This window comes from Colossoma macropomum, unplaced genomic scaffold, assembly GCF_904425465.1.
Source record: "Colossoma macropomum unplaced genomic scaffold, Colossoma_macropomum, whole genome shotgun sequence".
Taxonomy (NCBI): domain Eukaryota; kingdom Metazoa; phylum Chordata; class Actinopteri; order Characiformes; family Serrasalmidae; genus Colossoma; species Colossoma macropomum.
This window is the reverse complement of record NW_023494785.1, coordinates 17,048,597-17,072,853: the sequence shown is the minus strand read 5'-3', so window position 1 is coordinate 17,072,853 and position 24,257 is coordinate 17,048,597. Positions and strand designations below refer to the sequence as shown.

General features: G+C 38.7%; 2 protein-coding genes across 5 annotated transcripts; both read left to right on the top strand.

The window, feature by feature from the left end:
* The first annotated feature begins 900 nt into the window (after positions 1-900).
* On the top strand, positions 901-12,200 carry ptpn2a (protein tyrosine phosphatase non-receptor type 2a). Of its 3 annotated transcripts, none has more exons than XM_036585188.1 (9): positions 901-1,181; positions 2,773-2,863; positions 3,074-3,174; positions 5,329-5,427; positions 5,543-5,680; positions 6,561-6,770; positions 7,306-7,467; positions 9,052-9,227; positions 10,303-12,200. In XM_036585188.1, exons 1-9 carry the CDS (start codon positions 1,122-1,124, stop codon positions 10,493-10,495), a joined length of 1,230 nt encoding a protein of 409 aa, XP_036441081.1. In that variant the 5' UTR covers positions 901-1,121; the 3' UTR covers positions 10,496-12,200. The 3 variants fall into 3 exon arrangements, with proteins under 3 accessions (XP_036441081.1, XP_036441073.1, XP_036441088.1); XM_036585180.1 differs by having other exon boundaries at positions 9,049-9,227; XM_036585195.1 differs by lacking the exon at positions 901-1,181 and adding an exon at positions 1,824-1,875 and having other exon boundaries at positions 9,049-9,227.
* A 1,071-nt stretch (positions 12,201-13,271) lies between these two features.
* cep76 (centrosomal protein 76) lies at positions 13,272-22,714 on the top strand. 2 transcript variants are annotated; one of them, XM_036585169.1, is made up of 12 exons: positions 13,272-13,496; positions 14,091-14,249; positions 14,710-14,791; positions 14,927-15,151; positions 15,649-15,834; positions 16,014-16,111; positions 16,295-16,423; positions 16,699-16,887; positions 19,299-19,465; positions 19,720-20,053; positions 21,453-21,670; positions 21,895-22,714. In XM_036585169.1, exons 1-12 carry the CDS (start codon positions 13,434-13,436, stop codon positions 22,031-22,033), a joined length of 1,989 nt encoding a protein of 662 aa, XP_036441062.1. In that variant the 5' UTR covers positions 13,272-13,433; the 3' UTR covers positions 22,034-22,714. The 2 variants fall into 2 exon arrangements, with proteins under 2 accessions (XP_036441062.1, XP_036441054.1); XM_036585161.1 differs by having other exon boundaries at positions 21,453-22,714.
* The last annotated feature ends 1,543 nt before the right edge of the window (positions 22,715-24,257 follow it).

Below are 24,257 nucleotides of genomic sequence, written 5' to 3'. Positions count from 1 at the left end.
ACGCAGACACAGGGAGAACATGCAAACTCCACAAAAAATGACCCTGGCTGCCCGGCCGGGAATCGAACCTAGGCTCTACAATAGCAGATCTTTTGAATTAATTATCCTAAACAGGCAGTTTATGTGGCAGTTTATTTAACACTAATGCATTCAAATGTAAATTTAATGTCCACCTTTTCAACTGGTTTCACTGTAGAAATCACAAAGAATTCTCTTCTGCTAAAGTACAGGTATTGGTATCAGGATATTATCCTTGATATTACTTGGTATCAGATCCAAAAGAAAATTTGTGCTTTTTTCTTAACTAGTGCCTCAGACTGTGGGTAATGATGGATCTGACTAACCAGGGCCCGTTCTGATTGGGGGCCCTTCAAAAGCCACAGAAAAAAATTGATTTTGGTTTCTAATTTTGATACTCTTTGTTAAAAAATAAGTAATACAAAACTGCATTTTTCACGATCATCTTTTGAGTTCTGCTTATATACCTGATGTTCCTCAGCAGTGATGAAGATGAGCTTCCAAATAGGTGGCTAACAGGTAACTTCCAAGCAACCATTTGTTGAGCGATTTTGAGAAGTTTTTCTCTCGAATTTCTCTCTAATTACATTGATTGTTTTGAACAGAGACTAAGTCTAATCCTCGATGAACTACATCAAGATTGGTGAGTTAACGCACCCTTACTGTGTTGTAAGAAATGCAGTGTAACAAATACATCATATATGTTTTCCTTCCTTTATTTTCTTGGAAAGGGGGAAGGGGAGCATATGGCTCACTACTTAGTCTGTGGCCCAAACTTTGGTGCTACGACCCTGTTTCACTACTCCAAGCCTTTTTTGCTTTGACAGAAAACCGCGTCGTACGTTTAGCATGCTGAACGCGCCACGCCGAAAGGGGCGGGGCTTCGAGCTGAGCTACGGAAGCAGCTCCGCCGGACAGGAGCTCAGCTCAGGCGCGTTTTATCCTCTTTGACCAGGACGAGTTAAAAGCAGCAATGCGCGCTCTCTCCTGCCACTTTAACCTCGCAGACACCCCTGAAGGCAGGATCAAACAGGCGTTCAGTCTTCTAAGTAAAATCTGATAGCAGCATTTCTTTGTTAAATTACTGATTAGCCTGACTAAACATGGATCAGGAGGAGTTCGAGGACATAGATTCACCTGGACAGTGGCAAAACCTCTATAACGTAAGTCAGTCAGAGTTAATTTTAACTCGCAGAATTATGTTTCACGTTAGGTATGAGTTTTTTTGACTTGCGCGAGGGATTGTAATAAGTAATCAACACTAAACTAGCTAGCTGCTGGCCTGGCTGGTATAGAGATTAGGAGTGCGCATGCGCGGGAGGATACCTAGAAACGGTGATGATGAGCTGCAGCTATAGCTGGCTCGGTCATCTTAAATGTGTTACTAAATGCAGATTTCTGTTTTTTTTTCAGACTGTATTACTTTCACACAGTTTTATGGCCAGTGAATGTGTGATCGTGTTATCCACAAACATCACGCGGAGTCCCCCCCACCACTGAAATATAAAATAAATCGAATTAGCTACGTTCTTCTTACACCGCTTCACGTTAAATCCAGGGTGAGAGATGTTGGCACATACCGGCTACTAAAGTTACATGTTTACTTTGAGGAACTGCAGCAGCGTGAACAGCAAGTCGTGTTTAATTTCAAGAACACGTTGGTTACACTACCACACAGAGCTGCTGCTGCCATACATGAGCTGTACTCACGCTTCCTGTGAAACGTGCATTGATATGTTTTCTGAGAACTGAGGGGGGATTTCTTCAGAATTCAGTGTGTGTGTGTGTGTGTGTGTGTGTGTGTGTGTGTGTGTGTGTCAGTCAGTCGGAGCTGAAGGTCTGCTTGCTGCTTCTCTGGTATTAACCTCACCTCAGCGCTGCACTCATTGCCACAAGGACGGTCTATTTATTTTTCTTCTAGAATTACTCTCTCCATGTTGCACTGTTTTTATGATTGTTCATAAAATGAGATTTGCTGTCTTAACAATAACACTTAACAATAACCTATCTGGGCTACCTTTATTTTAGACTCCTATCAGTAGATACTATGTTTTTTTCTGTTACTGTTTCTATTTTTGTTGTATTATTATACACTTGTTTTTTTTGTTATTTCAACCTGCTACTGATAGGAATTGAAACACATTACCAAAAACGTTCAAATTGGTAATATTTCTCATATTTTTTTAGAGACACTTGAACTGTATTTATCTTTTTGTGTGTGTGTGTGTGTGTGTGTGGTGTGTGTGTGTGTGTGTGTTGGACACAAACATATAACAAATTGTGTGAAAAATAGTCTTTTGAACATGAATTTCAGATCATTTTTTAGTGTTTGGTTTGTCCCTCTATTGACAGCATGCATTTGAGCTGGCATGGACTACACGATAAGAAAAACTTAAAATAATCTGACCTTTTTATACAAATGCCTTAATGTGGTTAGTGTCACAAAATTGCATAAATTTAAATATTGGCCTAGAAATAGTTCAGAATCTTATGTCTTTATTGCTTCTTTATTTTACTTCTCATATTTTTTTTTACATTTATCAGAACGTTAATGCGTTCAGGTTTAAATGAACAGAAAAAAAAAATCAGATTTCCAGTGTGATTTCAGACTTTTGGGTCCCAACGTATATTTTTGTAGCTTTGTCTTTATTATTACTATTAGTACTAATATTCTTAATGGTCTGCCTGGTTAAATTAAAGCTTAAATAAATATATGAGAGTTTAGTTACACTTTAACTTTTTTTCTTTTTATAGGAAATTCGAAATCAGTCTCAGGAGTGTTCCTACAAAGTGGCAAAATTTCCAGAAAATCGGAACAGAAACAGATACAGAGATGTCAGTCCGTGTAAGTGACTTAAAAAAATAGAAAAGAAAACTACATTATGGAATTATTGAATTTTGATCTTTGCAGTATTGTCTGTCCATGACTATGGCAGATGCAGTGTTTATTTTGATTGTTTGTGACTTGAAAACAGTTTTGAGGTCATTGTCTTTAAACAGTGTGTCAGTTTTATTTTTAGTGTAGACTCCCTCACTAACTTCTTGTCTCTTTTAGACGATCACAGCCGGGTGAGATTAGAAAGCTCAGAAAATGACTACATAAATGCAAGCCTAATAAACATGGAGGATGCCCAGAGAAGCTACATACTAACACAGGTACGAGTGAGCTGTTTAATTAACCTGACTTTACATACAAGTCTAGGGAATGTGTCCTTTCAACATGAACAGTTCCCTTGAAATCATTTTCTCAGTAGAAGCTTGAATTTATTATGATTCTTGTGTGTGTTTCCCCGTAGTGCTCAAGTACTAATCAACTCTCAGGAGCCATGTAATATTCATTAAAATGTAAAAGGCAGACATTGGTCCTATCCTATAAATTAGTACAGGTGCTAATGACAGAGTAATGTGCTGTTAAACTGTAACGACTAATATAACATGCTTGGAGAAATTGTATTACAGGAAGTTTCATCATTACTTTAAGTTATATAATACATGTAGATGTTTATGCAAATAGACATGGCCTGAATATGGACAAAAATATATCACTGTTGTCGGAAGAAAACCTTGTCTCCATTTTTGTCGTTTTTCAGTTTTTGACATAATTTGAAAATGCCTGTTGTCCTTTACATTGTTTGTAAATTTAATGAAGAATTGACCAAAAGAAACAGCCCAAAATTACTTGGAAAAAGGTCTGGTTCCATTGACTTATATTAAAAGTAAGGTAGGTTTTTTCTTTTTCTATGAAGTTCTCATTTTAGAGATAGAAGAAAACCTCCTGACAGCAGCAATATATGTGGAGTTGCATTTGTAAGGAGAAATGTTGACTTTCTGGTGCCCAAAATGAAAAAAGAAAAGGCATAGAAAACTGAAGCAAAATGGCCACAACTCTCTTGGCATTTCACAGTGGTGATACTTTTGTGTCTATATTGTTGCAAGAATTGAAATATCAAAGTTACGATTTAATAATCATTTATCAACAGATGCATTGCCATTGGTCAGTGGAGCTGCTCCTAATAGTCTGTGTGTAGTACTGCTTAAATGTGTATGTCTTTCTTGCTTTGGTCTACTTCTCACTCACATATTGCTGACTGACTGATAGTCAGCTGGATTCTTGGCTTGTCACAGTGTCTGAAAATAACTAAAATAATCCTGTTGTAGAAAAAAAATAACCATATGATAACCATAACCATCAGATAACTAAATGAGCCTGCTTTTATATTTCAGTGTTATGTTTTATATGTACTGTCTTTAAAGTAATAGTCCAACATATTGATCCAAAGTGATTTTGGTGTTTTGTGGTAAAATATGTGCTGCTAAATTTTGACAGAAACATGACCTCCTACTGGCTTCCTAAGTGCATGAAAAAACTACTTTCATTTTTGTGTTCTAAATGGTCTTAATTATTATAACCATAATTATTGTAAAGCATAATATCTTCATTTGATGACTAGCCTATTAAATGGTATTTTGGCCATATTTAACCTATTATGCCCATATGTAGTCTGAGCTTGCCTGAGCACAAATTTGAAGAAATTTTTCAAATAGTTTAAATTGATTAAATTCTTAAATTTATAAAATTCTTTACGTGTGATTACTGATTTTAACAATATAATAGAAAATCAGAGTTTCATTTTGAAGAACAGTATGAAACTGGCATGTTATTAAAAAAAGCAGATGGGTTCAAGGGATAACTATACAAAAATCCATTATTTTAGATGAATCAAACATGTTCTGTGAAATTTATCCTAATTGTACTAAATTTATTTGCTGGACATGAACAGATTAAACAAGCAAGGTGCACTAGATCAGTTCAGGTGAATTGTGAGATTACATGTTCTGTTTTTTATCAGGTACAACCATAAAATGGAAATAATTGCACTGTTGGAAAACATAGTATCAGTATTAGAGTTTCTAACTGTAATTTTCCTGCCTTATTCTCTGCACTGTAGAAACATTGGAAGCATATGGGGGTATTTTCCCCTCTGTCTTCATTTAGAATCCTACATTTTACAAAGGAAAAAAAGAAAATATGTTTTTTGGTAAATAATGTTAAACTATCCTTCTGGACTATCCTTTTAAGTACTTCTAACTTTAATACAGTGTAATAATTATTGCTGTTTAAATGTAACATGCCCTGTAGCATGTAACAATTAGTTAAGCCTGACCTCCATCAAACACTTTCATATACACTCTATATACATTATTTTTTAAAGGAGAAACCTCATTTCTGCTTGTAGCTGAGTGCAGTTTTTCATCTGTTGAGTGGAGTGGCCTACGTAGGTTATTACATTACATGTTTCTGATACACAGGGACCCTTGAGGAATACTTGTGGTCATTTCTGGTTAATGATCTGGGAGCAGAGGTCCAAAGCAGTTATCATGCTGAACAGAGTCGTAGAAAAAGGCACTGTAAGTGAATGTTGCATGGATTGTTTTCCCACATGTCTATTGCTTACCCACAAGTGTCCATATGTAAGGATTAGCCCAGGCTATATATTATTTTTTAATTTATGTTCTATGGCAGGAGAAATGTGCACAGTACTGGCCCTCGGAGGATGAAAGACAGATGGATTTCAGTGACACAGGGTTTGTGGTGACTCTAGTGTCTGAAGATGTCAAGTCATATTACACAATAAGAGAGCTGGAGCTTCAGAACACCAATGTAAGATGCTCTTACACAGACTCCTTGCTTTAGCTTCTTCAAACAAACTTTTCAAACTGTTCAGTTCCTGTTCTCATATGAGCTCTTGCTAACTATTTGTTATACATTAACATTCTAAACAAAATGAACAGTTTAACAGGATTCAGTACAGTGAATTCAGTTTTTAAGAAATTGGCTGGCATGCCTCAGGTGCTCTAAAGTAGCGTTGTGTTGCATGCCAAATATGGTATGATTGAAATTATGGACATAACTTGATGGGTATGGGGAAGTGAAAAATTGTTCTTAGGGAAAACATAAGCTGGGCCCTATGACGTCTATGACACGGCTGCAACAATTTACAAACCTGTATCTTATCTGAATCTGAATGGAAACCTGCTAAAAATGTTATGACCTGTCAGCAATCAGTGCATAAACACATAAAGTGAATAACATGACTGTGTATATCGACACCAATATTTCAGACTACAGCTGCACATTTTATGCTGCAAAAAAACATGTTTTTGTGATTCTGTCTTACAACTAAGTCTGCTTACAAGCTAAACAATAACTGATGCTAAAAATACGGTCATGCATTTTCAATGTGTTAACAGGCTGTCTTGTATCTAACTTTATATTCTCTGTAATTGGAGATAGCTAACAGGCTCAGCAGATAATGTGGCTAATAGTCTCCTACAACAGTATATTGACTTGGACCCTGTTTTTTCTGCAGATCTTAAATATCATTCTAAGCTCATTTCACCCAGCAACAGGTTGGAAACGTTAGTCCCCCAAAGAACTTGTTTTTCACACAAGTCTGCATTGTTAATTTTTATGCTTAGTAAAACATATTCAGAATGTTTCTCTTTTTAATATGTCTGTAATGTTGTTCTACTCTGTACAGACAGGAGAGAGCAGATGCATCTACCACTTCCATTATACGACATGGCCTGATTTTGGTGTGCCAGAGTCGCCTGCGTCTTTCCTCAACTTTTTATTCAAGGTCCGAGAGTCGGGCTCATTGGAGCCTGAGAATGGTCCGGCCGTGGTCCACTGCAGTGCAGGGATTGGCCGGTCAGGAACGTTCTCATTGGTTGATACCTGTCTTGTCCTGGTAAGTTCCTTCCCTTAAGGCTGCCCTGTTTTATTCTATTAAATGTGCTAAATTGAAACATATATGTGTGTAAACAAAGTGGTAAATTAGAGATTCATCCTCTCGTTTCGATACTGGTTTTAACAAACCCTTGTGCGCTTGGCCTCGTCATTTCCCTTTGGGGGAATCCCCAGTGGCACATTAAAGGCTATTCTATTACTAGAAGCTCTTGCAGAGATTTTCTAAGTTTACGGCACTGTGTTACAGTACTGTAGATTTTGAATAGCAGGCTGTAATTCAATGTTTTCAAAATGGGGCCTGAGTGGTGAGTTGAAGTGGGTGAGGGCATGTTTAAAAAAAAAATGAAAGAAATTAAACAAGTTTACGATTACCTATGTGATTTACTTTTTAGAAAAGTTCTACTTCGGTGTTTATTTTGGGGTGTGAAACTACTTTTCAGACCTGCAGTCCTGTTCTGTTAACTAGCCCAGAGAGATTGTTTTAGTCTCAGACAAGCTTAACCTTACGTCAGAAGTGTTGATTTGCCGTTCTGCAGATGGAAAAGAAGAAGGACCCAGTGTCTGTGGATATACAGAAAGTGCTGTTAGACATGAGGGAGTATCGCATGGGCCTCATCCAAACTCCAGACCAGCTCCGCTTCTCATACATGGCCATTAAGGAAGGAGCCAAGTGCATCTTGGGAGATGCCACTCTGCAGGTAGTACGATGCATATTGACAGCCATGTGGCATGTTCAGTATCCCTTAAATTAGAGTTTTGGATACTTGTAACTGTATTGTCACTCTCTTTTGTTGTTAAGCCTTTACATAGCTTTACTTATATATGCAGTGCTGTGAAAATGTATTTGCCCCCACCTGTTTTGGGATCTGGGATAGGCTCCAGCACCCCTCGAGACCAAGGAGGATAAGCAGCCTGGATAATGTGTGTGTGTGTGTGTGTGTGTGTGTGTGTGTGTGTGTGTGTGTTTTGGCTGTTAGTGTGATGTTCTTACGGTGGAATGCAGTGCTAGCTTTGTGCCAGATGTAACGGGATTCATGTCTTCCAAAAAGTTCCACCATTTTTACCCACTGTCTTCCTGATTGTGGAATCATGTGCATTGACCTCAACTGAGACAAGTGAGGCCTGCAGTTCTTTATATGTTTGTCTGTGTTCTTTTGTGACTCTCTGGTTGAGTAGTTGATGCGCTCTTAATGAAATTTTGGTAGGCCAGCCACTCCTGGGAAGGTTCACCACTGTTCCTCCAAGTTTTCTTCAAGTTTTTTGTGGACAATGGCCTTCACTGTGGTTTGGAGTCCCAGAGCCTTAGCAGTGGCTTTGTAACCCTTTCCAGGCTGGTAGATTTCAGTGACTTTGTTTCGCATCTGTATTTGAATTTCTTTAGAACGTGGCATCATGTACTGCTGTTTGAGACCTTCTACCCTGCTTCACATTGCCAGACAGGTTCTGTTTTAAGTGATGCTTACATTCAACAAGTTTGACAGTAATCATACCTGGGCGTGGCTAGTGGAGTTGAACCCAACAGTCAACGGAATTTAGTTAACTGGTAGATTTAGTAGCTAAGGGGGCAGTTACTTCCATAGGGCCAGGTAGGGCTGAACAGCATTTTTCCTTCAATAACTGAGATCCTAATTTAAAAATAGCATTTTGTGTTTACTTGCGTTGTCTTGGTCTAACATTAAAAGTAGTTTGATAGAGTCATTGTGTACTCTAGAGTCATTAATGGAGACAACACATTGTGGGCATTGCTGATATGACATCTACAACTAGGTGTACTTATAGGACAGGTCAAAGTAATTTGGATTGAGCCTCTAAGCTGTGCACATGCAGTGTTGTTTAAAGGGCCCATGTCCTACTTTTTTCTCGTCTTTTATTTTTTTCTTCTAATGCTTGTGTCACTTTGTATGTACCGAAACAGTAATAATTGATTTTCCAGTTTCTTTTTCTCCCATAGAATTAAACAGGCTGTTTTTGTTGCTGTAACTTTAACAGTAATGTATGTAAATTTCTGATTGGATACCCTGTATTGTGCCTCATTCAAAAATCATGCATTTTACCAGACGAACCTTAGCATGAATGGCTGGGGCTAAACTGATGGAGGCTGAATAGGTGGATATATGTAAATGCATCGTACCGTAACAAGAACAGTGAGTTCTAAATGGGCTGTTACTGCAGCTCAGTTTCCGTACATAGGGGAGTAAACATTACTTTTTGAGTTTTAAGTTCAAAACTTGTTGTTTTTCCATGATTTGGGTCCTTTAATGCTTTCGTTTGTACTGCAGCAGCAGTGGCAGAAGCTGTCTAAAGAGGACAAGGAGCCAGAGGCTTACTTGGGGTCTCTCCCCATGGATAACACAAGACCCCTAGACAAACTGAATGGACAGATGGAAGAGCCAGGAGGGAAAGGCAATCTAATAGAGCCACCAAAGGAAGAGCAGAGAATGGAACTAAAATCGGAAAGGTATGGTACTGTGTTTCATTGTCTGTCCAGAGAGGTCTTTCATAAAGCAGGAATTTTGTGTTAGTGACAGTGGTTTAAAGTCTTGCCGTCTTTGCTATTATGACAACTTCTCTGCCCTGGCTTCAGCTTATTTGACTAAGAAAATAAAGTGTCTTTGAGAACTGGACTGTGGACTCCGCTAATGACATACTGGTACATATTTCCAATAATCATGTAGTTTAAATCATTAGGTGCAACATAGCTATTTTCATTTCCCTACCAGCTTAGGCTAAGGAACATCACAGCTGAACCCATTTTCTTTGCCATTGAAATATGAAAATGCAGGGTTTAACCTTGACTTGACTTAGTTCATTAGTAGTATCTGCCTTTGTGATACTGACTAAACGTTAGTGGAGGTCTTAGTTTCATAAATGTCTTAAGTTTATTTGATAACCCCTTATGTTATCTAAATCCTGCATGAAAAGGGGAATTTTCACCTAAAAACATGGGCTGTCCCACTGCTTAAAGCATTTAAATTGCATTGTCAATTTACAATTAAAAATGCTGTGTATCTGTAACATGTTTTAATATAAAGAGTTTTTTTCCCGAAGAATAACAGCTGATGTTAATGGGAAAAGTTTTATTTCTCTAATAAAGGTGGAATTAATCTTGCACCTTTAATTTAATTAATATTGCATTGATATTTCTTGTATGTGTAAAGCCACTCGAAACAACGTATATCACTCCACAAACTTTCAAAAGTGGTCTACAATGTCTTTTGCATCAAAACCTGTTGATCTGTGCACAATTAGCAGTTACTCAGATGACAAAAGTACTAGTCATTAAATGTTTTTATGTTTTTAGTACCTATGTGGAAAGCACTTTGAAACAAGATAATAGGAACAAAGAATAAAATTGGCATGAATTAGTTAAATAGCACATTCATTTAGACTTCTTTCACTTTAATTAACAAAAATCAGATTTGAGTACATTTCTAGCCGTACAAGAATCAACCTTTTCACCTCATACATGGAAAACCGATGGTGCTATGTTACTTTAACATCAAATTAAACCAGTGCTTTTCTTTTCCCTGTAGCCTGCGTAAGAGGCATCGTGAGGAGCGGATAGCCAGTACAGCACAGAAGCTTCAGCAGATGAAGCAAAAGCTGAGTGAATCGGAGAAGAAGAAGGAGAACTGGCTGTATTGGAGACCCATTCTCTTAAATGTAGGAGCTGGAGCAGCTGTAGCACTGGGACTCTTCGCGTGCTGGGCTTTTCTCTCCCAATGACCTCACATCACCATACAGACTCTTTCCACTGTTTTTTTTATTTTACACTGGGACCCAGGTCAAAGGACTCTCTAATAATGAAATGCTTGGATTTTTGCAAGCAAAGGATGCTCACCAGTCCCCGGTCCGTGGAGAGTGGTTTTTACTGGAAACATTCATACTAGGACATTCTGCCTGATTTCTTGAACATTATATTTACATTCATTACTTTAGTAATTCCATAACTGTTCAAGCACTTAACCTTGGGCCTTAACACCTGTACAGTGTTAGGAAGCTTGATCCATTATAACCAGTATAGACGATGGATGTTAGTCCCAGAAACACGCTGTTTCATAGGAATCTGTTTTGGGAAATCACTCCCTCAACACTGGGCAAATGATGCATTTATGAGTGGCTCACCAGTGGGAGAAATGTTTGTCAGTTTGTCAGAAGCCAAAATTTGCTCCCATTAATGGTCTTTTACGTTCACATCTCAGGAGTTTTTAGTAATGAACCGATGATAAATAAATCACTGAATTTAATGGGTGGGTCATGCCCAATTTTCAAATAATAATAATGTATATAGTAAAACACAAAACTTCTGCTGAACAAGAAAATCTGTTCTTTGTCTTGTTTATCTCGGTGGTGAGATTCTGTTGGTAAGGCTGTTCTAGAGGTCCTTCGTTGTACCTTTTGTGAGTTTAGATATTTAGACTGCATTTAGACAGAAGGCACCCACTACAAGTTTAGAAGTTGGATCTGGATAGCTTTTTTGTCCACTCATCATCAAAGCATAGCTGACCGCAGGTTTATTTCATCATAGTAATAAAACTATCGACCCGAAAACGACCCAAAATCACAAGTTATAGAAGTAATTGATTGATGTATGTGAGAAAAAGACCGCAAATATACTACAGTAAATGGTGATTGTAATAGATGATAGACTCTTCTAAATGACATTGTCTACCTTCTTTAAGTGTAATAGTTTTGGCCACAGCTCTGTAATGATGTTAAAGGAAGCATGGTGTCTGTAGGCTGCTTCAGCATGGTTTCCCAAACTAAATATAGATTTGATTTTTTTCGTTGGGGGCTGTTGTCGGAACTAAAAATTGATTTGCTGAATTAGTGAAATCAATGTGGACCAAATGAGAGGCCTTACACAGCCTCAGTTCCTGGAACTGATCCAGTATTTGCAGAAGTGGCTACCGATGGCATGATAAAATTGAATTAATTTACCAAACGGGAAAGACTGATTCATTTCCATCCATCAAGCGTGGCAAACTACATATGGGAAAATGCTTAATTTGATTGTGAAGGCAATAGAGATTCTCATTGGATCCAGCTTTCTTACTATTGTGAGAATTGGAAAAAATGAATTGATCTGTACTTATCCCTCCAGGTAGCGATGAAATATACTACAAAGCTACAATATTGGATTAGGAAGCTAACTATGGGCACATTGTTACAGGCCTACTAGGTACAATTCTGAAGTTTTAAAAGACAGCGAAGATGAAAAAGGAGTGATGTCCTTACTGAAAAATACGTTGATGTATATTGCATCTATCCTCTATACAGCCCTTTTGTAATCTAGGCATTATTCACAAACTGTTCTGTCTGACCTTCCCACTTTGAACTGTGTCACCTAGATTTTTCAGAAAGTTTTCATGATCAGTTTATTTTCAGCTTCTTTGTTCTAGCAATAAAAACACTTTTGAATCTAACAAAAGTCTATACTGGTTTCAGATTAAATCTATTTAAAATTCACCCCGATACCCAACAAACTGATCAATAAAACACAGCATGAGTTAGATGTATGTGCGTTGCATTAACAGCATATGGACCATTATTCTTAGCAGGTACAAGAAATACACACACACGCACACACATCATCATCATCTAAACCACTTATCCCTCTGGGTCGCGTTGGGGTGGTACAAGAAACAATGTCCGCATTTTTAAATTATCTTAATTAGGCCATATTTATTATCTTCCTCTGTTACGTTTAATTACAAGATTATCTTTGTTAGATTTTCTTTACTTTTTTTAATCACACGCCTCTCATGCCACGAAACATCTGCTGCTACCAATCAAAACATGAGGAAGCAAGAAAATTGACTAATTTTGTGTCTACATTAAACTGTTACTTTAAATGACACCTGGCAGCAAATTAATAAAAACATCCGTTCATTTCCGTCATTCCTGGAGTTTTGACTTTGCCTTATTTTTATATTTTGTCGTCTTGAGTTTTGTTCTCGCTATTCCTAAAACGTACAACAGGGGTTGTGCGCTGTGATCTTTAACAGGTCAAACACAGACACACGATGTAGTTCTCGGCTGCTTCACTGGCGATTAACAAAACACTGTCATTTTGAGGCTGACGCAGTTTACAACTAAACACCTGCTCAAAAACCAAAGAAAAAATAATGTTACACTGTAGTTTGTCTAGTCTCATCATTTTTAGCAATCATGTGGAAACAATACAGCAGACTCATCAAACACACTGTAACGTTAAACATCAACGTTGAAAAACAAAAACTACAAAGAGGTCCTTCCTGCCGTGACAACGTTTATGGCAGTCTAAGGAGCGCCTGACTTAAATATAGCAAATAAAATTCACACGGAAACAAAACTGATAACAGAATTTAAAATAACAATTTCACTCAAAATAAGTTGGTATATTTGTTATTGAACAGTTTGTCCAAATATTCCAAAGCTGTACATAAACGTGGTAAAACAGTGCCGGTGTTTGTGAAGCTACCCTCCCGCTGCCTTTTCCGCCAGGATTTAAACTGGCGAAGAAGAGGAGGGGCAGAGGCTGATTTTGACAACTGAAACAATCAGCTAGTGAAAAACAATAGCGGTGGTTTATGTGTCAGATTTGGTCGCGAACTTTAAAAACTACGTTCTACTTTATCTGTTTTGTTATAGTTTGGGATTTATGCAGTCAGGCGGTTGAAACATGTCTTTGCCACCGGAGAAAGCGTCTGAACTAAAACAGATCATTCAGGATCATTTAATCAAGGTAACCGTTTACCTGTTTGTTTACCTCCAGCTATACGGCGTTTGCCCAGTTACACAACTCCTGTAGGCTCCATAGGTTATATGGTGTTCGTAAGCTGGTGTGCAGCTCGCTGTCTAACTTGGTACATTGGCGCTCAATGCAAGTAAGTTTGTATTTTGCTTAGATTTGGCACCGAGTTGTGCACAAACACAACTTTTTGGGTACGTTAGCTACGTTAAGTTATTCCCATAGCACCCGCTGTTGGTGACTGTTCTTCGTTAGCCGCTGACCGATAAGAAATTCAACCACCAGCGAACCTAAACATATCATAATAATATCATAATGTCACTATTTTATGGCCAGAGTCCCATCAAGGTTTTTCTTTGTCCATAGAGAGTATAGCAGAAGTGTGCTTCTGAAAATACAGTTAAATGTCCATTTTGACAAACTGAAGCGTAACATCTTTAATGAAAATGCCTTAATAGATTAAGGAACTTTCATGCAGTCAGATGGACATCCATGCTGGTCCTCGAGAAAGTGTCACTGTCACTGTCCATGTAGTCAGATGGACGTCTGTGTTGACTCTGTAGTTGTTGTTAATGTTTATGTGATCAGATGGATATTCATGGGAAAATTCGTGCTGTCCTTGCGGAGACGCTGAGGGCCGAAGGGGACCGTGGAGATCAGCCGCTCTCTGAAGGAGATTTCCTCACTGCTCTCCAGCGCAGGGGCATCGTAGAGGAGGCCATGAAGGAGCTGAGTTTCGCCAATGTGGTAAGATTTCACTAATGAGGGCTACTAGGTCACTTAAGGCCAGTTTTCCAGACAAGGATAAAGTGTTGAATTAATTTGGAGAAACATGTTTTTCATTGGACAGTGACGATATATATACATATATATGTATATGTATATATATCGTAGATCTATAGATAGATAGATAGATAGACAAAGTAATTAATGCTGTCGTAAAGTAACAAAGTTCAGTATTTTCCACCCCTGGTTTATACTCATTTAGGTTGCCTTTTTTGTCCACGTTTGTACTTTTTTTCTCATTTGTTCAATTAATAAAAGCTTTCTTGAAGAGCTTAAAGATGCAGATGTGCTTCCCACTATAAGTTGTCCATGTTCACAGTAATTAAAGAGTTTCTCATCTCTTAATTGTTATGTATTACATTGTTATATGCATTTATTATTGTTATTGCAGAATACTTTTCAATGATCAGTTTTTCTTTAGGCAGAGCCACAAGCAGAGACAGATGCTCTGAACAAGTCTCCAAGTCGTTTCTCTGAGAAGGGCATTACGCAGCTTAAAACAAGTATGTCCTGAGTAATCTCTCTGAAAATTGCAGTCGTTATGTGTTATATAATAAAAATAATGCTATCCTCCGTCATGTAGTACAGTAATTGTTCAATTTGCGGTCTTACATTTTTCTGTTGTTTTCTTTCTCTAGCCAGTATCAGTCCACTGAGGAGATACCTGTACCTGCAGGTTCTGGGGGGCAAAGCCTTCCTCGAGCACCTGCAGGAGCCACAGCCTTTACCTGGTCAGGTGTGCTCTACCTTTACACTCCACCTACACTTCCGCAACCAGCGCTTTCGCTCTAAGCCTGTGCCATGTGCCTGTGAGCCAGACTTACAAGAGGGCTTCCTTCTTGAAGTACACAGAGATGGCCCAGGTATCTTACATAGAACTGAAACTCGCATACTTCTATCGTTGTTTTCTTCCTCATAGTGTTTCTGAGTATATGTAGAAGGGCATGGTTGCACACTTCTGGTAGCAACTGTGCCCTCCAAAAATATTGGGATCATGAAGCTGGACCTTTTTTTTGTTGTATACTCAAGAATAAGATGCAGATGATTTTGTGCAAGGGATTCACAACCAGTAATGATCTTTGTTATAAGATCATTTGTCCCCATACATGTGCACTTAAAAGGTTAGTTCACAGGAATATCAGGTTTACACAGTTGTCTCCTTACCCCAGATGTGGTCATTCGGTTGTGTTTGGTCTCTGAAGTTTGTTTGTCAAGTTTTGCAGTGGAGCTATTGCGTTAATACAATGGATAAATATAATAGATAATATTAATATTCAATAAACATGCACATTCCTAGGAATATGTATAAATAAAATAGTGACAGTTTTCAGTCACTTTCTGTTTTTTTTTTGTGGATTAGGTGATGCCAGTAAAATGGCTGATGCCACCACCATGTTGTCCATCTGTGACCCAGTTCACATGGTGTTGATTAAAACAGACACCTCTGGGGACACCACACTCATCTCCTCTTATTTCCTGGACTGGCGGTCTGTCCTCAGCGCCCCTAATGGGAAGACAGCAGTGTCTGTGGAACTGCTTGGCGTAGGTGAGAATGTCCTCGTATTTTGACAATCATTCCCTACCAGTAATAGCAGCCTGCTGAAATTTGTTTAAAGAGCTTCTTCAAGTCTTCTGACTTCCTTTTCCTTTTGCTGTGTCATCAGTGGAACAGTTATCTTTCACTAACACACCCTTTTTGTGTGTATACATGTGTGGATTCTTTAGGTAGTGAATGTAAAGTGCCAACTGGTGTTCTTAACCTTAAGTTGGAGATGTATCCTCCTCTCAGTGAAATTCTGAGCCCTGAAGTGATCAGCACACAGGTAAAATATTATTGTATATTATTCCTCTGCATTGTTTCTCTGTCCACAAGTTTGTGTAATTTAAAAGTTATAATAAATAAGCGCTGTGTTCTCAGCACCATCTTTTGCTCTGTTTTCATAAAACGTCTTTAAAATTCATGTTGTGACATGATAACTGTATGCTTGTGACCTCGCTTTTTATAGCAATCACTGGAGCGGCAGAAGAATGCAGAAAAGGAGCGTTTATTTCTGGTGTATGCTAAGCAGTGGTGGAGAGAGTTTTTAGAGATACGACCTTCTCACCAGTCCAAACTAGTCAAGATCTTTGCCCAGGTAAGTTGCAGCCTGCTGATAATGAAAGTAACTTGAGTCATGTAGAAATGTGCATACCCACTGTGTCCTCTGCAGCCGTGTTCTGTAAGATCTTACGTTTATGCCTTTTTAAAAATTGATTTAATGAAAATTACGCAACCAACTCAGTTCTTAAAAGAATGCTTCAACTTGTGTTTCTTTTGTTTTATTTTTTTAAAATTTGTCCTATTTATCCACATTTTCCTGTGGAGGCTTTTGCGTTGATAAGCTGTGTGTCATCCTTGTGTGTGTTGTAGGATGAGAACGGTGTAAACCGGCCGGTGTGTTCATATGTGCGTGTGTTGCGTGCTGGCCGGTTGTTGGAAAGTCCACGGCAGGCAGCTCGCTTTGTCAGCCTGCTGGCCCAGGAGAGAGCGCCTGTGGTGGGGGGAGGAGCGCGGCAGGAGCAGTGGTGCACCACGATGGCCTTCCTTTGTAGGAACAAGGTAACATGACAACCGTGAAGTCCCAAGGAATATAGTATAAAATATTAAACATTTTTAAACTGGGAAAAGTTGCCAAACTTGACCTATTATACTCATTTTTAGTGTTCATAATTTTATTTTTGGGGTCTACTAGAATAGATTTACATGCTTCAGTGTTTCCAGAAAAACATTATTTTTCTCATACTGAACATCTCTATTCACCCTCTTTTTGAAATACTCTGTTAGAGCTTTTGTGTCTTTAAGCTCTGCCTCCCAATGAGCCCAGTGTATGCTCTGATTGGTCAGCTTGCCCACTCTGTTCTGACTGGTCGTAGTGCCATCTTGCTACACGTTCTGCCCCTACATGTTCCGACCCTGTCTTGCTGTCTGCAGACAGACCCTTCTCTCCTGAGCAGTTATAAACCCCAATGTTTCTAAAGAAGCAGTGCATTTGCTTCCCAGCCTCCAGTAGTTGCTGTGTGTTGTATGATGCATGGCAAACTTGCCAGTAGGCAGGCAGTAAGAATTGTGTTTACAAGATTGCGTCAGCTTGTAACAAAGGAAAAGGCCTGGATTTCCAATGAGGTGTTTCAGGCAGCTGAGAAAAGTGGTTTCTGTGGGAAAGAGTTACTGCCTTCTGGTGTGTACTTCGGGCTTTGTAACTTTGCAGACTGTTTACGTGCACAAAAAGCTATGTAACAGACGAAAGCAAATAAAAAAAAAACAAAAGCATAATAGGTCCCTTTTAAAGGTTGAATGAAAATATGATGAACACTTCTCAAAAATGTAAGGCTGATCTAACAACTGTCCAGACATGCCCTTATTATTCTAATGAGCACGCTTTATTGGCATTCCTTTGTCCCAGCCAGCTACACCATTCTAGAAGAATTAATGTTGTGCACAAGGCCGCTCAAGCCGGTGCATATAGTTTTAAGTGACATCAACCTTGTGACTGGTGAGGGAAAGTTACACAAGCTTTACTCAAGGGGGGATGAAAGTTCTGGCACACATTAGAAAGTTATTCCTAGGGCCTACTTTGTGTCTGTTTCTTATGTGCCCACAAGACAAAATTTTAAGAAATTAAGACTAAGGTTAACATTAAACCTGCATTTAGCTGTATATATGCTAGAACTGATTTGGTTCATCATACCACACTGCCTTTTTGTTTGTTCTGCCTGTTCTAACTAGGGATGCATTGAAATTTTGGCCGACCTCTGGTTTTAAAAGTTGTTCCTGCAAACGTGTGTTCTGTACGAGTGGATCAGACACAGCAGTGCTGCTGGAGTTTTTAAACACTGTGTCCACTCACTGTCCACTCTATTAGACACTCCTACTTTGTCAGTCCACCTTGTAGATGTAAAGTCAGAGATGATAGCTCATCTGCTGCTGTACAGTTTGTGTTGGTTATCCTTTAGTCCTTCATCAGTGGTCACAGGACGCTGTTGGCTGGATATTTTTGGTTGGTGGACTATTCTCAGTCCAGCTGTGACACTGAGGTGTTTAAAAACTCCAGCAGCACTGCTGTGTCTGATCCACACACACACTAACACACCACCACCACCACGTCAGTGTTACTGCAGCGCTGAGAATGATCCACCACCCAGATTGTACCTGCTCTGTGAGGGTCTATGGGGGTCCTGACCACTGAAGAACAGGGTAAAAGGGGGTTAACAAAGTATGCAGAGAAACAGATGGACTACAGTCTGTAATTGTAGAACTACAAAGTGCACTTATATAGTAAGTGGAGCTGATAAAATGGACAATGAGCGTAGAAACAAGGAGGTGGTCATAATGTTATGCTTGATTGGTGTAGATGTCTTTGGGAAACCATGAAGTATTATATTTTCATAATTTTACTACTTTTAGTATGTAATATTGTTTAGCAAAATATTTAAAATTTAGTCCTGTGCTTCTCTGTCAGTTCTCTTTCCCAACGCGCTGAATATCACCTTTGAAGCATCGTTGATATTATTAAGTTAATTCAGAAACATTAAAAAATGGCAAATTATATATAAATGAACGCTTTCTTTCTGTGTGTCCTGAAATTTAGTTTTGGTCAAGAATTATCATTTCGTTGCATTACTGATTCTAACCCACAATAATAAAACAAATGTGGTGAAATGTTAAAGTGTGAATGAACCTGTTGATTTAACCTGGCTGCAAAATATGTATTGTATTCATCTTGTTAGAGAGATATCATTCTAGTTGGAGAAGCTGCATTCTATTGTGTGGCCTAAGGTGAGTTAAAACTATGCTTATAGGCTGCAAGTTGTCTTTGGCACCGATCTGCAATGCCAGATTTAACTTCTCAATAATTCAGTAATTTAATAATCTCCAATGGGATTTAGTGGGATTATTATTGATGGTGGTTTGCCTTGAGTCCATCCACTTCTCTCTAGAGATCACATTTTTGGTTTTTTTCTTGGTGCCAGGGTGATTGTGAGGATCATGCTACGCTGCTGTGTAGTCTGCTACTTGGCTTTGGGCTGGATGCTTATGTGTGTGTGGGCACCAAAGCCAAAAACACCCCTCACACCTGGGTGATGACCTGTGGTACTGATGGCACTATCACCTTCTGGGAGAGCCTGACTGCACACAGGTAGGAACTTTTATACACAAACTAACTGTTTCAACATGAAGATCACTCTTCTGATTAAGTCATGAAGGCTCACATAAGTTGCACATCTGAAAATCTGTATGCTGTCCTAAAGCTGGGCTCAGGTTATATTGATATTTACTGATTATGTAGTGATCTAGTGAAAATGAAAATGACTTTAATTGAATTGTAATTTTAAATTGCATTAAAAGTCTGTTTTCTTGTTTTTATGACCACTTACCTGCTTTTCTACTCAGGTACCTACACCAGCCGATAGACCCTGAAGCTCCTCCGCTGGTTCCTCAGCCCAAACCCACCTACCCATATCGCACCCTTGGCTGTGTTTTCAACCACAAGACTTTTCTGGCTAACTGCCAGCCCTCAGACTCTGTGGAGCTGTGTGTGTTTGATTTTACAGATGGTTCCCGCTGGAAGGCTATGAGTGAGGAGGCGGTCCGGTCAGTTTGTGCCCCCGGCTCTACTTCTTCTCTCCCGCCAACGCCTCCTCTCTGCGCTCCTTCTGTTCATCCCAGCGAGGCCAGCAACCAGCTGGAGCTGGAGATGCGCTATTTACTGGCTGAGCACAGGAAGGTAAGGCTAGGCACATGTAAAACAACCCCTAGAGACACAGGTGGATGTTTGTACTTTTGTTGTTCTAGAAAAAACATTCCAACGTTTGATTTTATTGGAGAGTTCTGACTGGAAGTTTATTAGTAAAACTTAATACGTAGCACTAGCAACGTACTGATCTAATACATGTTGTCATACTGACGTTATCAAACAGATATCAGCCAGATCCATCCACGTTTATCACTATTCCAGTTTCCAGTTCATGGTTGATATAAAATTGATTTCTGCAAGACTGATACAGTGCCTGTGTCATAGCAAAGTGACGAGTGCCTTAGTAGAAAACTAGTAAAAGATTGGTACTAGGTAGCAGCTAATGTTTGAAGACATTTTGATGATACACAATAAGTGTGTACATAATATTATGTTTTTGTGGTAATACTAACTGTCCTTATTCAGGTAGATGTGTTATATTCCAAAGTACTAGATAATTATTTTGGGTAACATGGTAATAAATTAATCAATTACATTTGAAATGCCAGACAATGTCCAGATATTAACTGAGTAAGTGTGCTATTTGTAATAATTTTGGGTGAAATAATGATAGTATCAAGTTCTAAATCTCAATGAATTGTACTGAAATGGCTAACAGGTATTAAACTGATAAAGGACAGGGTAAATTATCTCACTTATTCAGAGTATAGACATACATTAAAGTTCAACGTAATAGCCCATGTTTAAGTGGGACAATAAATTAGAAAATCCTACAAATACTGACTAATATATGTGGTGGTAACAAATGACAGCACAAAATATGAATATAGTACTGAAGTAAACTGTAAGGACCCAGTAAAACCATAGTAATCATCATTACTTTCTTTTACAGTACAGATTCATTTTCCTCTCTAGATAAGACTCTTCATACTTTATTCATATACAACCATTTTACGTTATATAACTACCCAGTACTTTTCATCCAAAATAATTGTGCAGTGCTGTGGAGTTTGTATCACGCACTTATCCAGTTAATACCCGGAAACCGGGGGTCCATTTCAGTGTGATTTAACTTACTATCGCGTTACCTAAAATAGTTACCTAGTACATTAGAGTTTGTACCTGACACTTACCTGGTTAGTATCTAGAACTTAGGGGGCTGTAAAAGAAAGCATTATCATTTTTTCTAAATTTATTGGAATAGACAAAAAATCCATGATATGCTCAGGTAAGTATATTGTGATGTAATTTCTAACAATAAATATGGGCATGTTACCTGCCTCTAGTTCTGGTATAATTGGTATTGGAATTAAGAAAGTTGGATCAGTGCATGCCTAGTTAGCATGAAGTCTAATTTTAGACATGGGTATATACTATATAGAACAAATTAAACAAAACCATGCTGTAAAGAGTCTCTTCTCTCTCTCAGGATTTGGGTCTGGCGACGGTCTGGGATGATCACCTGTCTTACCTGCTGTCCTCTGCCCTAGCAGCCTATGAGCTGGAGCGCTGTACAGGGGTGTCATGTGGGAATGAGGAGTTTCAAGATGCTGTTAGGAGGGCCGTACCTGATGGACACACCTTTAAAGGTTTTCCTATTCATTTCCTGCACCGCAATGCTCGCAGAGCCTTCGCTACCTGCCTCAGGTACACCCACACTCATTATAGGCCTTTTACCCGTACTACACTACAGAGCAGACTGACTTGGTTCGCACTTCAGTCTCTAAAAGTACTGTATACACAGACTCCGTTGTCATGCGAGAAAAATATTTTCTTTCCCCTGGTTTTTAGTCCAATCTTGGTGGAGAAACATACAGACATAATGAGGGATGTACATGTGTCTGATATGTCAGTTCTACATGTCTGAACAGGTCACCTTTCTGTGAGGAGATTGTGTGTTGTCGTGGAGACCATGTCCGGCTGGCGGTGCGGGTGCGTGTGTTTGCCTATCCTGAGATGGCTTGCGCCGTCTGGATCATGTTCGCCTGCAAGTACAGATCAGTGCTGTGACCTTTAACACAATCTGTATGCATTAGAACCAGCATTATTCTCACTCCTCTACATCAGGTACTCAATGTATGTATGTATGTTTGCGTGTGTGTGTGTGTGTGTGTGTGTTATTTAATCCTCCTGACAGTATGCTTAAAGATTGTGTCTTTTTATATAAGTGCGCTTCTGTATTTGTATAGATTTTTGTAAATAAATTAAAAATATCTAAAAACATTTTTGAACATGTCCATCAACATATCTTTTTTAGGGAAATAATCTGATTGTGTTGAATAGTACCTCGTTTGGGCCCAGTAGATGGCAGTGCTCACCTTCACAGCTTGTGTCGAGAAGTTCAGTCACAGAATTCCAACATCAGTGGTCACCAGCCCTGTTCATGACCATCTACCTTCTTGGAGGGTTCACCTCCAGCCTAAGTCTAACACCTCTCATTCAGCTAATCAAGGACTTCTGAAGACAATCATTATATGGATTAGGTGTGGTTGATAGAATTATCGCTTAAGTCTGCAGGAACGTAGATCTCTAGAAGCAGGTTTAGTGACCACTGTTGTACATGAACTGTTTTTCTGCAACTTACCTAACTACTGCAGAACATCACAAATAATCACAGCATTCACATATTGTCGCTGCCCTTTCAAAACCTATAACTCATAATTTATTCCATTTTCATTCTTCATGCCATTTGAAAACCCTAATGAGGACTGAACAACTTGAGGGAAGTTATCTACTTTAAAATTTTCTGTCCAGTTTTGTGACTCCGATTTAAATTGCAATCAGTTCCTAAATTAAGATCCAGGCCAAGTACCCCAGTGTATCCACTTTTTCTTTATTATTGTATTTTATTTTTCTTTCTTTCTTTCTTTATTTATTTATATTCAGTTATGTTAGTTGTAATTGTGATGTGGTTGTGAGTGTTTGGTTGCTGCCATCTGAACTCTGGTGCACAACAAATAAGTGGACCGAGACCCCTTGAGCAGGTCTGTCTTGGTTTCCTTCAAAACAAACTTTGGTACTGTCTTTTTGAAGTATGAACAGAACAAAGACATCTAAACAGACCAAAGACAAAATGAACTGTCATCTCCTCTCTGCAGAACTTCTTTGGTATGTGGAAAAGATGAGTTTCTGATGCTGTTTTGTCATCTCTTCATAAGCTCTAGGTATGGAACGGATAGTTTTGGTTTTAAAACGGGGCTGAGGGACGTTTGAAGTTATTCTAAAGTACTTGATATGCACATTTGACTGCACATGTAAATTATATTATGTGTTAAGGCGCAGAGGTTTCTCTGTTTTGTAAAAGCAGTAAGCCACTTGAGGATGAGCTGTAGGGATTTCACCCTGCTTTGTGTCATGCAAAAACATGGAAATGCAGGGAGTCTTATTGCTTATTGCTCTAATATTACAAGACAGCTAAAACAAGACCAATAAAACCAAGGAGCCCAAATTGAACAGAGAACAGATTTGGAAAGTTTGCTTGACACTATCACAGTTATTGTACCTCATAAAATCTTAATCAGTTGTGATGTTTACCCGTATAACTTTTGGTTACATCTTTTGGTTCAATGTAAAATTTGTTAGTGTGAAATCTAAGCGCAGTAAAACTAAAATGCAACAGTGTATCATTTTCTGCTTTGGTTCAGACCAAGAAAACCAATCTACATGTATAAATGCACCCTTAGTATTGTTTATAATAACAAGATCCATTGCACCAGCGTTTATTTTAACTGAACCAAACTTGCCAAGAATCTTGATATCTCCTGAGGCATACAGATGGTAGGTTTGGAATTTGGCACCAACAACATGAATGCATGGACCTAACCTGCCTTTTGTCAACAGTTCAGGCTGGTGGAGGTGGTGTAATGGGGTGGGGAAAGTGTTCTTGGCACGCTTTGTGTAAGTTAATACTAAGTCCACAGTTAATACAAAGGCCACTGTCTATTTGAGTATTGTTGCTGACCATGTGCTTCTAATGGCTATTTCCAGCATGATAATGCACCATGTCACAAAGCAAAAGGCATCTGGTTTTGTGAACATGACAATGGGTTCAGTGTTCTTTAGTGGCCTTCCCAGTAATCAGATCTGAATCCTGTAGAACACCTTTAGGATGTTGTAGAATGGGAGATTCATAGCATGAAAGTGGACTTGAAAAATCTGCCAGTCATGTCAACATGGACCAGAATCTCAAAGGAATGTTTCCAAAGTTTTTTGAAATCCATGCCACGAAGAACTG

Bases quoted from the DNA above. Each gene is read 5' to 3' on its own strand.
- ptpn2a (XM_036585180.1), top strand. From the start codon at position 1,122: ATGGATCAGGAGGAGTTCGAGGACATAGATTCACCTGGACAGTGGCAA. The intron at 1,182-2,772 runs GTAAGTCAGTCA...TTCTTTTTATAG, and splicing joins AGTGGCAAAACCTCTATAAC to GAAATTCGAAATCAGTCTCA. The intron at 6,771-7,305 runs GTAAGTTCCTTC...GCCGTTCTGCAG, and splicing joins TTGATACCTGTCTTGTCCTG to ATGGAAAAGAAGAAGGACCC.
- cep76 (XM_036585161.1), top strand. From the start codon at position 13,434: ATGTCTTTGCCACCGGAGAAAGCGTCTGAACTAAAACAGATCATTCAG. The intron at 14,250-14,709 runs GTAAGATTTCAC...GTTTTTCTTTAG, and splicing joins AGCTGAGTTTCGCCAATGTG to GCAGAGCCACAAGCAGAGAC. The intron at 16,424-16,698 runs GTAAGTTGCAGC...TGTGTGTTGTAG, and splicing joins TAGTCAAGATCTTTGCCCAG to GATGAGAACGGTGTAAACCG.